At 42.0% G+C, this 13,537-nt stretch overlaps 1 protein-coding gene across 2 annotated transcripts in view; it reads left to right on the top strand.

Annotated features, from left to right (window-relative positions):
- pcgf1 (polycomb group ring finger 1) overlaps positions 1-13,537 on the top strand; it is a 59,939-nt gene that overhangs the window by 7,989 nt on the left and 38,413 nt on the right. Inside the window, exons 1-2 of one of the 2 annotated variants that reach the window (XM_048599974.1) lie at positions 155-286; positions 7,463-7,568. In XM_048599974.1, the coding sequence (XP_048455931.1) occupies positions 200-286; positions 7,463-7,568 (193 nt within the window). In that variant the 5' untranslated portion in view covers positions 155-199. Of the gene's footprint in view, positions 1-154; positions 287-7,462; positions 7,569-13,537 lie in introns of those variants that run through there. The other variant, XM_048599968.1, reaches the window with a different exon arrangement.

The following is a 13,537-nucleotide window of genomic DNA, read 5'->3' as shown; positions in this document are numbered from 1 at the left end:
ATAGGAGCAGATGCTGCTTGGCCTGCTGTGTTCATCCAGCCCTGCACCTTGTCGTCTCGGATTCTCCAGCATCTGCAGTTCCTACTATTTCTCTCTATGCATTGCTGCCTCTTTGACCTGCACTGCACTCTGCTCCATGCTCTTGTCCACGCGGTGACGTAATGCGACGTGATGACGTAGACTCGGGCTCAGGGCGACGATGGCGGTTGACGCTCCTATGGCGAACGCGATGCGGCTCCGGAACCAACTCCAGACTGTGTACAAACTGGACCCGCTGCGCAACGAGGTGGGAAATAAGGCCGGTCTGTCCCACGGGCTCCGAGGGAAGGGGTGGATCGCGCTACCAGCTCACCGACGGGTGACAGAGATGCCCCGCTCCTCCTCCTCCTTCTTCAGGGCCGCGAGGGGCTGCACCACGCATGCGCGGTTACCGGGGCAGCGACTTGCTGCGCATGCGCTCGGCCGATGAGACGGCTGTTTCTGTGCATGCGCCTAAAGCACCAAGCTGCTCGTCTTCAATGCGCATGCGGCTGTCTGATTATTTGTTGATATGAAGTCCAACAGGTTCATTTGTAAACAAAAACTTTCTAAACGTTGCTCCTTCATTAGATGCAGTGAGAGAGGCATCAAGCCAGACTTTTTAAGTAAAAGATCATACAACTGATGCGAATGTATTGAATAAACCTAACATGGCTGGCTGACTACCTCCTGTTATTTCTTTTATCAGTTAGGAAGGAGATGCAGGTTTCGAATGATTTGAATGCAAATCCCAGAATTTCCTGGGAGTCAGTGCCCGAGATAACTAAACGGTTTATGAGTGTATACAACAGGTGACAAAGCAGGACTTCATAAAGTGCCCGATTGACTGTGTATACAAATCGTGTGCTTTTTGAACAAAATAGAATGTATCTTTTAAATACAAAGCTGCAAAAGCAAATTCACTCCAGAGATTTATGTGTGTGCATGCGTGTCTGTATGTGGGGGGTGAAGGGGAGAGCTACTGTGTATGTGTGTGTCTGCAAGAGAGAGAGAGTGAATGCGACATGAACCCAAGATCATGGTTGAGGCCATCCTCGTAAGTACCGAACTTGGCTAACTCTCTGCGTTGTTGTGTATCTTGAAGTACGCCTTCAAGGACGTTTACCTGAAGATCCAAGGCCGAGTGCCCTTGACCGCTGAAGTGCCCCTTCAGTGGAAGGGAATATCCCTGTCTGGCGACTGTTGCGCAGTGTCCATTCATCTGTTGTCACAGTGTCTGCATTGTTTTGCCAATATACTATGCCCTGGGGCATCCTTGCCTGCAGCGTATGAGATAGACAACATTGGCTGAGTCGCTTGTATCTGCCGTGCATGTGGTGGATGGTGTTCCCAAGTGTGATGGTAGTATCCATATTGGTGATCTGACATGTCTTGCAGAGGTTATGTGATGTTGTGGTCAATGTTGTCCTGAAGGCTGGGTAGTTTGCTTCAAACAATAGTCTGTTTTAGGCTTGGCGGTTGTTTGAAGGTGAGAAGTGAAGGCATAGGGAAAATCTTGGGGAGGTGCTCATTGTCATCGATAATGTGTTGAAGGCTGTGACGAGCAGGGCGTAGTTTCTCCACTCCAGGGAAGTACTGGACGACGAAGGGTACCCTGCGGTCGTATCCTGTGTCTATCTTCTGAGGAGGTCATTATGGTTTTTCCCTGTGTCCTGTCAGAACTGACATTTGATGAGTTCAGCATCGTACCCTGCCCTTATGAGGGCGTCCTTCAACACCTTCAGGTGTCCACTGCGTTCCTCCTCATCTGAGCAGATCCTGTGTATGCATCGGGCTTGTCCGTCTGGGATGGCTTTTTTAATGTGTTTAGGGTGGAAGCTAGAGGAGTGCAGCCTTGTGAGGTTATCTGTATGTTTATAGTAGAGTGAGATATTGAGGTATTTGTCCTTGAATGAGATGCACATGTCCAAGCATGAAACTGATTCTAAAAGAGTAGTCCATGGTAAGTCTGATATTGGGATGAAACTTGTTGATATCACTATGTAGTTGTTTCAGTAATTCCTCACCATGAGTCCAAAGAAAGAAAACGTCATCAATGTATCTAGTGTATAAGCGTTGGTTGGAGGTCCTGCACAGCAAAGAAGTCTTGTTCGAACTTGTGCATGAAAATGTTGGCATATTGGGTTGCAAGTCTGGTCCCCGAGCCTGTTCTGTGTGCCTGGATGAAGAACTGGTTGTCGAAGGTAAAGACGTTGTGGTGGAGGTCATCATTTCTTGTTTATCCAGTTGCAAATTCAACTGGATATTAATTATAGGTAGTAAGAACTGCCAATGCTGGAGTCAGAGATAAGTGTGGAGCTGGAGGAGCACAACAGGCCAGGCAGCATCAGAGGAACAGGAACGTTGACGTTTTGTGCAGAAGGGTCCCGACCCGAAACGTCAACTTTCCTGCTCCTCTGATGCTGCCTGGCCTGCTGTGCTCCTCCAGCTCTATACTGTTATCTCTGGATATTAATTATTATTCTTTTAAAAATGATGTAGCTGAATTGCAATTTTTACTTTTTTTTCCAATAATTTTGCTCAAATTGATGCAAATTGTCATGCTGTATTGACATTTCTGTAGTCTGAACAGTGACAGAATTGTGTTCACCAGGCAATGTCCTATTATGGCTCAAAACAAGAACAAAGAAAGGTCACTGGACCAGAAACATTAACTGATTTCGCTCCACAGATGCTACCAGACCTGCTGAACTTTTCCAGCAATTTCTATTTTTGTAAACAGATTTAACTTGTTGCATACACATTGTCTTGCACAAGTGGAAGGATGCCAATGACATAAGAGAAGGCTTGGCACTTCAAGCCAGCCCTGCCATTCAATGAAATCGTGGCTGATCTGATTGTTACCCCAATCCACCCCCAAAAGTAGGTTATTGATGAACAAGGGTGTTAAACAATTTCTGGCTCAAAAACTCTGTCACCTTCTGGCTATGAGACTGAAGATGGTCTGAGATTAAAATAAATTCTCCTCATTCCCACCTTTTAAATGTGTGATCCCTTGTTTTTAAATAGTGTCCCCAAGTTTTAGTCTGGCCCACGAAGGGGATCATATTCTCAACATCTGCCTGTCAAGTCTCTTCGGGAGTTTGTTTCAAAAAGATCACCTGCGATTCCTCTAAACTGCAGTGGGGACAGGCCCAATTTGTCCAGCCTCTCCTCGTAAGATAATCCTTCTATCCCAGGTATCACAGTCAAGTAAACCTCTGAACTGCATTTGTATCTTTCCTTTTAAATAAGGGGTCAAAATGGTACACAATGCTAACCAACCACCTGTACAGTGTAACAAAATACCTCTACACTAATCTTTCTGTGCCTTAGGGGAAAAAACGCAATATTTCATTTGCCTCCTGAATTCACTTGCTGCAGTAGCAAATGACCTTTGATTCACATACCAACACACCCAATTTTACTATACCACAGAGTTCTGCAATCTCCCACCTTTTGTAAAAAAAAAAACTACTTCTTTCTGTCGAAGTGAACTTAAAAAACATGTTAATATTTATATACATTATACTCACATCTGCCAAACATTTTCTTGGTCTGTTAACCTTTTTCATAATCCTTTGCAGATTCCTTATATCTTGACAGCTAGCTTCCCCATTTATCTTTTAGTTGACAGCACATTAGAAAATTTGATCCCTTCATCTGGGTCATGAAGAAAAATTATAAATGGTTGAGACCTTAGTTCTGACCTCTGGAGTTCCATTCATTGACATCTGGCCAACTTGAGAATGACTCCTTTACATTTACCATTTATATAGACTAACCAATCCTGCATCCCTATGCCATCAACTATTTTGTGTAGTAAACTTTGTGGTATCTTTTTATAAAATGCCTTCAGGAAGTCTAAGGTTCCAAGGAAGGGTCACTTGACCCGAAACATTAACTCTGATTTCTCTCCACAGAGTCTGCCAGACCTGCTGAGCTTTTCCAGCAATTTCTGTTTTTGTTTCTGATTTCCAGCATCCGCAGTTTTTTGTTTTCTGTAGGTTTCTCCTTATTCACAATTTTCGAATGAGAGGTAGTCTTATTGAAGCGTAAAAGATCCTGAGGGATCGTGACAGGGTGGATGCTGATAGGATGTTTTCCCCTTTATGGGAGAGTCTTGAGTACATAGTTTGTCACTTCACATGACCTAGACAAATGTGTACAACAAGTACTTCTGACTGCAGAAACCTGAGCACTGAATTTTGGAACCTGGGTAGTGGTTCAAGCTAAGTTTCTTCTTTCCTTTCTTCTGCGCTGACCTCAGAGGTCTGTGCACAGCAGCAACTTCCAAACCACAAGTCAATGCTGGGAATGGCTTGGCCATGACAATTGGCTTGTGCAGACCCTTGGAGTGCAGCTTAGAGAGATTATTGTCCATGAGGCTGAGAGTTACGTGGGTAACACATTTGAGAAAGGATCATATCATAGGTTAGGGGTGTGAATGCAGATAGGAAATGGGTGACTGCCAGACAGTGCAAGAGAATCCAAGAGAATACAGAGTTCCCTGAGATTTGCTCAAGATTTTTTTGTTCTTCTCAATCGTGGTGAGGGTGATGAGACCTCAAAGGAATACAGCAAGTGCCAGACCCATAGATCAGCTATACAGGAGGGAAGGGAGAAGAGTGAGAGTTATTGTGATCGGTCTTTTATTAGTAAGTGGAATAGACAAGGAGTTTCTCTATCTGTAGATGTTAGAGTGATGATTTGTTGCCTCTTTAATGCTGAAGTCAAGGATTTCATAGAGTAGCTGCAGGACATCCTTTTAGGGGAGGGTAATCAGCTAGAGATTGTGGTCACAGGTACCAGCAATATAGGTAGGAAAGGGATGTACTCCTGCAATCGAATTTGGTGTGTTAAGTAGAAAATAAGCCAGAAGGACCTTTTAAAAATAATAATCTTCAGATTGCTCCCACTCCCATGTATAAGTGGGTAGAGAAATAGAAGAATAAAAGACTAATGCATAGTTTAGAAGATGTGCAAGAAGGAGGGATTTAAATTTCAGGTCCAGACAAAAACAGAAGTTGCTGGAAAAGCTCAGCAGGCCAGGCAGCATCTGTGAAGAGAAATCAGAGTTAACGTTTCGGGTCCGTGACCCTTCCCTCAGAATGGAAAGGTCACAGGACCTGAAACGTTAACTCTGATTTCTCTTCACAGATGCTGCCAGACCTGTAGAGCTTTTCCAGCAACTTCTGTTTTTGCTTCTGATTAACAGCATCCACAGTTCTTTCGGTTTATATTTAAATTTTGGAGGAGTAGCTGAATCATGAGCAGGATTTTTCTACGTTAAATTGGTGATGGAGATTGATGGAATGATGCTAATTAAACAGATGTTAGTATAGAAAGCAGCCAACCAGTTTTTGATGCATGTTTTAACAAAAAGGACAGATGGTGCACCTGCTGACCTGACACCAAGATCTGGTGAGTGATCTGACAGTAGAGCCTCCAGTGTTTGGCCTCTCTCAAACAGTGGTCTGCGTTCAGTGAGCCCCACGTTCTCTGTTCATATATATCTCGCCATGTCCACAAATGGACTTTGAAACATAATTCATCATGCAACTGTGGCCACCTGGAGAGGACTGCTCACCACCTTGTGAATGGATGTGGTGTAGGAAAGATATACTAGCATTGGAGATAATTCAGAGGAGGTTCGATTCTGGGATGAGGGGCTTGTCATATGTCGAGCAGTTGAGGACTCAGTGTCTGTACTCAATGGAGTTGAGAAGGATGAGGGGGCAATCTGTTTGAAACTTACAGAATACTAAGAGGCACGGAGAATATGTTTCACTGGTAAAAGAGACTAGAATCCGAGGGCACAGCCCCTGTAAAGGTCCGTCTCTTATAGAACTGACCCTTACAGAACTGAGGAATTTCTTCTGCCAATGGGTGGTGAATCTGTGGAACTCATTGTCACTGAAGGCTGTGGAGGCCAAGTCGTTGGGTATATTTAAGACAGCGATAGGTTCTTGATTGGTAAGGAGAGAAGGCAAGAGAACGGGGTTGAAAAACATGTCGGCTATGTTCAAACAATGGTAAAACTCTGGTTGAATGGCCTAATTTTGCTCCTATATCATATGGTTTTATAGCCTTTGATAATTTGCTGCAGGATTTAATACACTCCACTTATTACAGCTTTGACTTGACTGTCCACATCGCTGCAAGTTATCACACGCACAAAGTATAACAGCTGTGGAAGTTGAAAATGATAACCTTATGATAAATACAGTATTACATCCATGTGCTTTGACTATGATATAGCAGAATTTCCGCTTTTTTCATTCTGGACTAATTCAACAATTTCATTCATGGTCATTAGAACTGGACATATTGGAGTTCAGTTTGACCTCCAATCTAACAGGCAGCTCTGGTCTGTTCAATATTGCACTTCTAAATGTCGACCTTGGCTAATATACTCCATTTCTGGTGTTGAATCCGTGGTTTATGTTAATTGAATCATAATGTATGGAATACACATCTGCACCACTACACTACAGAAAAGCAAACCTTTTGTTTTAATCTAGCCTATATGTGGTTGAATAATAACTGTGACCTAGTAATGTATCGGTTCCATTCAGGATGGATGGCTTGCCGATAACACTCCCATTTCAAATGAATAAAATTGCTAATTTGGCTGTTGTGTTCAGGCCATTACCCTAAAGGGCCTCCCATAATTTTTCCTGGAATATCTTCATCTAGAATTTCTGTAGTCAGGTCATTATAAATGATCTTCTACTTGCATGATCATTGACTGTTTGACTGGCTAAATGCACAGCAGCAGAAAAAAAAGGCCAAGTAATATTTTTGATGTTACAGAAAGTGCATACTCTTAATTTTAAACTGAAGTTGTACCATCCACTATTCACCATGGAACACCTCCAAGGAAGTGGGATTCCTCTTTTGTAGAGTTACCACAACCTTCTCAAGGGTAATTGCGTTTCATATGGTGACATTTGAATTCAATAAAATGTAGAATTGCAAGCTAGTCTAATGGTGATCATATAACTATTGCCGTAAATAACCATCTGGTTCATTAATGTTCTTTTAAGTCTTGCCTACATGTGACTCCAGAGCAATGTGGTTAACTCTTAACTGCCCTCTGAAATTACCAAACAATTCACTCCATTCAAGGGCATTTAGAGATGGACCACAAAGTCCGGCCTTTGCCAGTGATGCCTGCCATCCCATATAAGAATATATTTTAAAAAGCACAAAAGAAAAACATGTTTAATCCATGACCTGAACTGGTTTTGTTACTTTCTACTGAGACATATGACAACTTCTCTCCTCTGGTTCATCAAACTATTGAACCTTTTAGCACAGATAGATGTCATTTGGAAACATGCATGTTTTTTCTTCTGATTTGGTCTCCTGAGTGTGTGCTGGCACTGTCCTGAACATGATCAGTTACGTGACTAGTGAGACTGTGTTTTATCATTGGCAGGAAGAAGTAAAAGTGAAGATTAAAGACCTGAATGAACATATCGTCTGTTATCTGTGTGCTGGCTACTTCATAGATGCAACCACTATCACAGAGTGTTTACATACATGTGAGTTTTTGAAGCAAATATATTTTTACAAGGAGATACTACCTTGGTGGAAACGTAACATTAAAGAGTGTGTTCAAAACTTGTGGTATCTGAAATAGATAATCTCAAAAGAGAGTGGAAAGAAAGAAAGTACAAAATTCATTCTGTCACTTAATTTTCAAGTGACGGATATTTGGACACAAACCTGTTCATATGCTGAAGACTTGAGTACCAGTTCCACCATTGAGGATGCTGGCCAGATGTTTTCTTGTACAGCTGCAGACAAAACTGCTATTATAGGCTATAATATCTATCAATTAAGATCATACAATGTAGGAGCAGCAGTAGGCCATTGAGTCTTCTCAGCTATTCACTGTTTTCCTGCCTTTGCACCCATAACCCTTGATTCCTTTATTGATTAAAAATCTATCACAGCCTTATACTTGACAACTGGCCTCTATAGCTCTCTGTAATAAGAATTCTATAAATTTGCTATCCTGAGGGAAGTATATATGGTAAAAGACACACCATCTTCCTTTATTCTTTCTGTCCCCTTCTCCTCCTCCACCACCAACCATCTCTCCCATCCCCACCCATCCAACAGGCCAAGTAGAGTCACGGAAACAGACCCTTTCAGTCCAACTAGTCCGCACCGGCTGTGTTCCCAAACTAAACTAATTCCACTTGCTGCACTTTGGCCCATATCCCTCTGAACTTTTCCTATTCATATACTTATCTAAATCTTTTTTTAAATATTGTAACTGTACCTGTATCCACCACTTCCTCTGGCAGTTTATTCCACACACAAACCACCTTCTGTGTTTAAAAAAAAATTCGCCCTTGAGTCCCTTTTTTAAAAAGTTTCTCCTCTCACCTTAAAAATATGCCCAATAGTTTTGAAATCCCACCCTAGGGAAGAGACCTTGGCTATTCCCCTTATTTGTGCCCCTCATGATTTTATAAACCTCTATAAGGTCACCCCTCACAACCTCCCATGCTCCAGTGAAAAAGGTCCCAGCCTATCCAGCCTATTTGTTTTGCTCAAACCCACCATTCCCAGCAACATCCTGGTAAATCTTTTCTGAACTCCCTCCAATTTAATACTCACCTTCCTATAGCAGGGTGACCAGAACTGCACACAGTACTCCAGAAAAGGCCTCACCAATGTCCTGTACAACCGAAACATGACGTTCCAACTCCTGTCCTCGAAAGCCTGAGCAATAAGGCCAGTGTGCTAAATGCCTTCTTAATTACCCTGTCTACCAGTGGTGCAAATTTCAAAGAATTATGTGTCTGAACCCCTAGATCTCTCTGTTCTACAACACTACCCAGGGCCCTACCATTAATTGTGTAAGTCCTGCTCTGCCCTTGTTTGTTTTACCAAAATACAATACATTGCATTTATCCAAATTAAACATCATCTGCCACTCCTCAGCCCATTGACCCAATGAATGGCGAGGGACAGTGGTTAGATCTCTTAATAATAATTATTAGTCACCAGTTCAAAGCCCATCTTGGCAACTGGAGAATTTTAAATACAGTCAATTAAATAAATATTGAATAAAAAACAAACCTCATAGAGTTACTCGATTATTGTTTTTAAAAAAGCTTGTTTATTTGGGGGAGGAAATCTGTTACCCTTACTCAGAATGGCCTGAATGTAAGATGACACCTGCAGCGATGAGATTAGCTCTTAACTGCCCTCTGATATGGCCTAGCGAACCACTGTGGTAGGGTGGCTCACCACAACCACCTTGAGGGCAACTGTGGATAGAGAATAAATACTGGCATTGCTCGTAATACCCAAATAGTGTGAATAAATTAAAATCAGTTGTGGGCAGTCAGCATTAGATTGTCGTCTTGAAGTGCTACTGTTTGTGTGGTGAGTGTGCTCCTGTAGTGTTCTGAGGAACAGTCACTCGACCCGAAATGTTAACTGTGATTTCTCTCCATAGATGCTGCCAGGTCTGCTGAGCTTTTCCAACAATTTCTAATTTTGTTTCTGATTTACAGTATCTGTAGTTCTTTCAGTTTTGTAATATTAAATTCAGGTGGTATAAACAGAAAGTAAAAGAGAGAACTTAGATTTCCATAGTTCCTTTCATGACATCCCAAAGTGTTTTGCTGCCAATGCAGCCTTGTTGTAATGTAGGAAATGTGGCAATTTGCACACAGCAAACTTTCACAACCAGAAGTGTGATAATGATAAGACAATTTTAGTGATGTTGGTAAAAAGATAAATACTGGCTGGGAACCATGAGGATCCTCTGCTTTTCACACGATGCTGTAAAACGCTTAATGCCCTGAAATGGAAGACAAGGCCTTTGTTTAACATATCTCTGAAAGACCATACCCTCAGTACTGCATTGGGAGCATCAACTCTAGTTTGTGTTAAGTCCCCGCAGGGCTTGAGTCCATAATCTCCTCTACCTGACGCAGGTATAAAGTGCATTATACATTAATGTCAGTGTGTTCCTAGCATTTTAGAATTCCATAATTTTCTTTGTGGTACTGGGTGGCAAAGGAATCTGGATCATTGCCCTGGGATTGTTAAGTTAGAAGGCAGGCTCTGACATTCTGACCTGAAAGTGCTTGGTGCTGACACTGCTTGCTTGCTTGCAGTGCAGTGTCTGTCTCTAGTACTGATGTCATCTTGTTAAGCACAAACATTTCATGCAAACTTCCAACAGCAAACTTCTCTGTCAATCAATTAATATGTTCTCCATATGTGAACTTAACCTCTCATAATAAATGCTGCTGATATGGTCATGTCTTAGCAGTAATTGAATACATTGTAAATCTTAATGTAATTGTGCCTTTTATTGATGCACTTAAATCTCCATATTTCTGGACAGAAAAGAGATGACTGTAACAGATTTTTGGAGAATGGTTGTGAAATTTAATCAGGGTTATAGATCATAAATGTTCTTTTGGAGTAAGTGCTGAGTAAAATGTAGAGTACGGTGTTTATTTGAAAGTGGGGTGAGGTCAGGGTCCTAAACTAGGATGACAGTCGATGGGCTACAATTTGATTCAGTATCCCATGGTGTGGGGGACAGTGATGGTATATCATCCAACGTTCCCACTCACCAGAGCCCTGTGTGTATAAATTGAGTGAGGACAGCCCAAGGCTGAGCCCCAGCTTGTGGTTTTGTTTTTAAAAGTTTTTTTCAGAGAATTGCAAACATAGCTAGAAAAGTCAGTATGGGTTATCCATCCGTAATTCCCTTTGAGGTGGTGCTAAACTGCTTCCATGAGCCACTGTAGTCCGTATGATAAAAATGTGTGCTCTCAGTACTGTTTGGTGGGGAATTTCATAACCTTCACCCAGAGACCATGTAGAAATGGTGATACAATTCCATGTCAGGAGGTGTGTGGCTTGGAGAAGGTCTTGCAGATGGTGTTCCTATGCATCTGCTGCCCATGTCATTCTGTATGGTGAAGATTGCAGGTTTGGATTATGCTATCAAAGGAGCCTTAGTGAATTGTTGCAGTGCATCTTGATGGTGCACACTGCTGTCACTGTGCATTGGTGGTTAAGTTGGTGAATGGTTTGCCATTTGAGTGGGCGGCTTTGTTCCACTTGGTGTTGAGCTTGCGTTGTTGGAACTACATGCATGCAAGTAAAGAAATTCCTCACTCTGCTGGCTTGTGCCTTGTATATGGTGGGCAGTTTTTGGAGTCAGGAGTAGTTACTTGCTGAACAATCTTTAGCCTCTGAACCTATTCTTGTTGCCATGCTATTTTAAATGGCTGGTCCAGTTCAGATTCTAGTTGATGGTAAAGCCATTGAATGGTTAGGACTTACCGCTTGTGTAGTCCAGATGTTGTTTGCAAGTTATCAGCCTAGGCCTGAGTGTTGTCCAGGTTAATAATCTATTGTCATTTGCAAATTTGAATTCTAAAATAGACAAAATAATATGTAACTTGTTGTTTTGCGCTTCCATATCTTGTTGAGAGGGGAAACCATTTTAGTGGTGATGGTTTGTTTAGAAAGTCATTTACACATATTTATAGACCAGTGCTTTTGAAAACAGGGGGAGAAGAGAGGGAAAAAATGGGCCAATACAATGCCCTACAACACAGAAGCAGAAAGCAACAAATTTTCCTTTTTAGAAAAACATAACTAGCAAAAGGGACTGTTAGCTTAGTCTCTAAAGTAATTGCAAATGGTACTGAACACAGTGAACCAACTGGGTTTTTATAACAGTCACTGGTCATTTCACAGTATCATTACAGAGACTAGCTTTATATTCCAAATTTATTCATTGAACTTTATCTCCACTGAATGCTGTTATTCAGGGTCTCTGAATTGCTAATCCAGTGACACTGGCCTCCAACATCCACTTCATCCATCATCCTCCATATTAGGTATGACTCCAATCAGGTCTCCACTTAATTCCCATCAATTCCCATTTTATTTGGAATCCTTACTGCCACACTCTGTCAAATGCTGTATTGATGTCAAGGGCAGTGACCTTTACCTCTCTTGAGGTTCAGCTCTTTTTCAGCTCTGGGGCAAAATTGTGGTTCAGTGGTAGCATTGTTGCCTCTCAGCACCAGGGTCCCATGTTCAATTCCAGCCTTAGGTACCTATCTGTGTGGAGTTTGCACGTTCTCCCTATTTCTGTGTGGTTTTCTGCTGAGTGCACCGGTTTCTTCCCATAGTCCAAAGACGTTCAGTTAAGGGGGATTGGCTGAGTTAAATTGCCCCATAATGTCCAGAGTTGTGCAGGCTTGGTGTAATAGCCAGGGTAAATACTGGGTTACGGGGGTAAGATTGGGGAGTGGAATGCTCTTTGGAGTGTTAGTGCAAACTTGACGGACCAAATGGCTTCTCTGATTGTAACCATATTTGGACCAAGACTGTAATGCCGTCAGGAACTGTATGTCTGACAGAATCCAAACTAAGCATCAGTGAGCAGGCAGTTGTTATGCAAGTACTGCTTGATTATTAATACCTTCCATTATTTTGATGACTGGGAGGAAACTGGGGCAATAAATGGCAGATTGAATTTGTTCTGCGTATTGTGAGTTACCATAACCTGGGCAGTCTTCCACATTGTTGAGTAGGTGCCAGCTGTACTGAATAGGTCGGTTAGTCACTAATACTAACTAACCCAAATTTCAGCCTTTATATATATATATATGTATATACACACACACACGCATGCGCGTGCACACACACACACCGTTAAATAGATGCACACACAACCAGAGTATCTCTAGGATCACTGATGTGCCTCTTGGCTACATTACAGTTCCTGAATAGTCTACTGTGACTGTCTAGACTTGTACTTGTTTGAGGTTTATTTTTAATTTACTTGTAGGACATGAGCATCACTGGCTGGTCTTTATTTATTGTCTATCCCTCATTGCCCTTGAGAAGCTTCTGGTGAGTTGCCTACTCGAACCACTATTATAAGTGTACCCACAAAGCCATTAGGGAGGGAATCCAGGATTTTGACCCAACATCAGCAGAGAAATGGCAATATATTGAGGGTAGGGCAGTGGATGTTGTCTATATGGACTTTATAACATGGACATTGTAACATTTGACAAGGTCCCTCATTGTAGGCTGGTCCAGAAGATTAACGGGATCCATGGTAAATTGGATACAAAATTGGTTTGGACGTAGAAGAGAGTGGGTAATTGTGGAGGCGTGTTCTTCTGACTGGAGGCCTGTGGCCAGTGGTGTTCCACAAGGATCAGTGCTGAGACCTCTGTTGATTTATAATACGTATAAATGATTGGTAGATGGAGTTTAATCCAGACAAATGTGAGATGATGCATTTGAGAGGTTGAATGCGAAATTAATGTATATAGTAAATGGCAGGACCCTTAGGAACATTGATATACTGTGGGATCTTGCCGTCCTAGTCCATAGCTCACTGAAAGTAGCAACATGAGTGAATAAGGTGGTAAAGAAGGCATGTTTGCCTTCAGCGGTTGGAGTATTGAATAGAAAAGTTGACAAGTCATGTTGCAGC

Source organism: Rhincodon typus, chromosome 1 (genome assembly GCF_021869965.1).
Source record: "Rhincodon typus isolate 14 chromosome 1, sRhiTyp1.1, whole genome shotgun sequence".
In the NCBI taxonomy this organism is placed as follows: Eukaryota; Metazoa; Chordata; class Chondrichthyes; order Orectolobiformes; family Rhincodontidae; genus Rhincodon; species Rhincodon typus.
The sequence above is the reverse complement of the archived record's forward strand: the minus strand, read 5'-3'. Positions and strand labels throughout refer to the sequence as shown.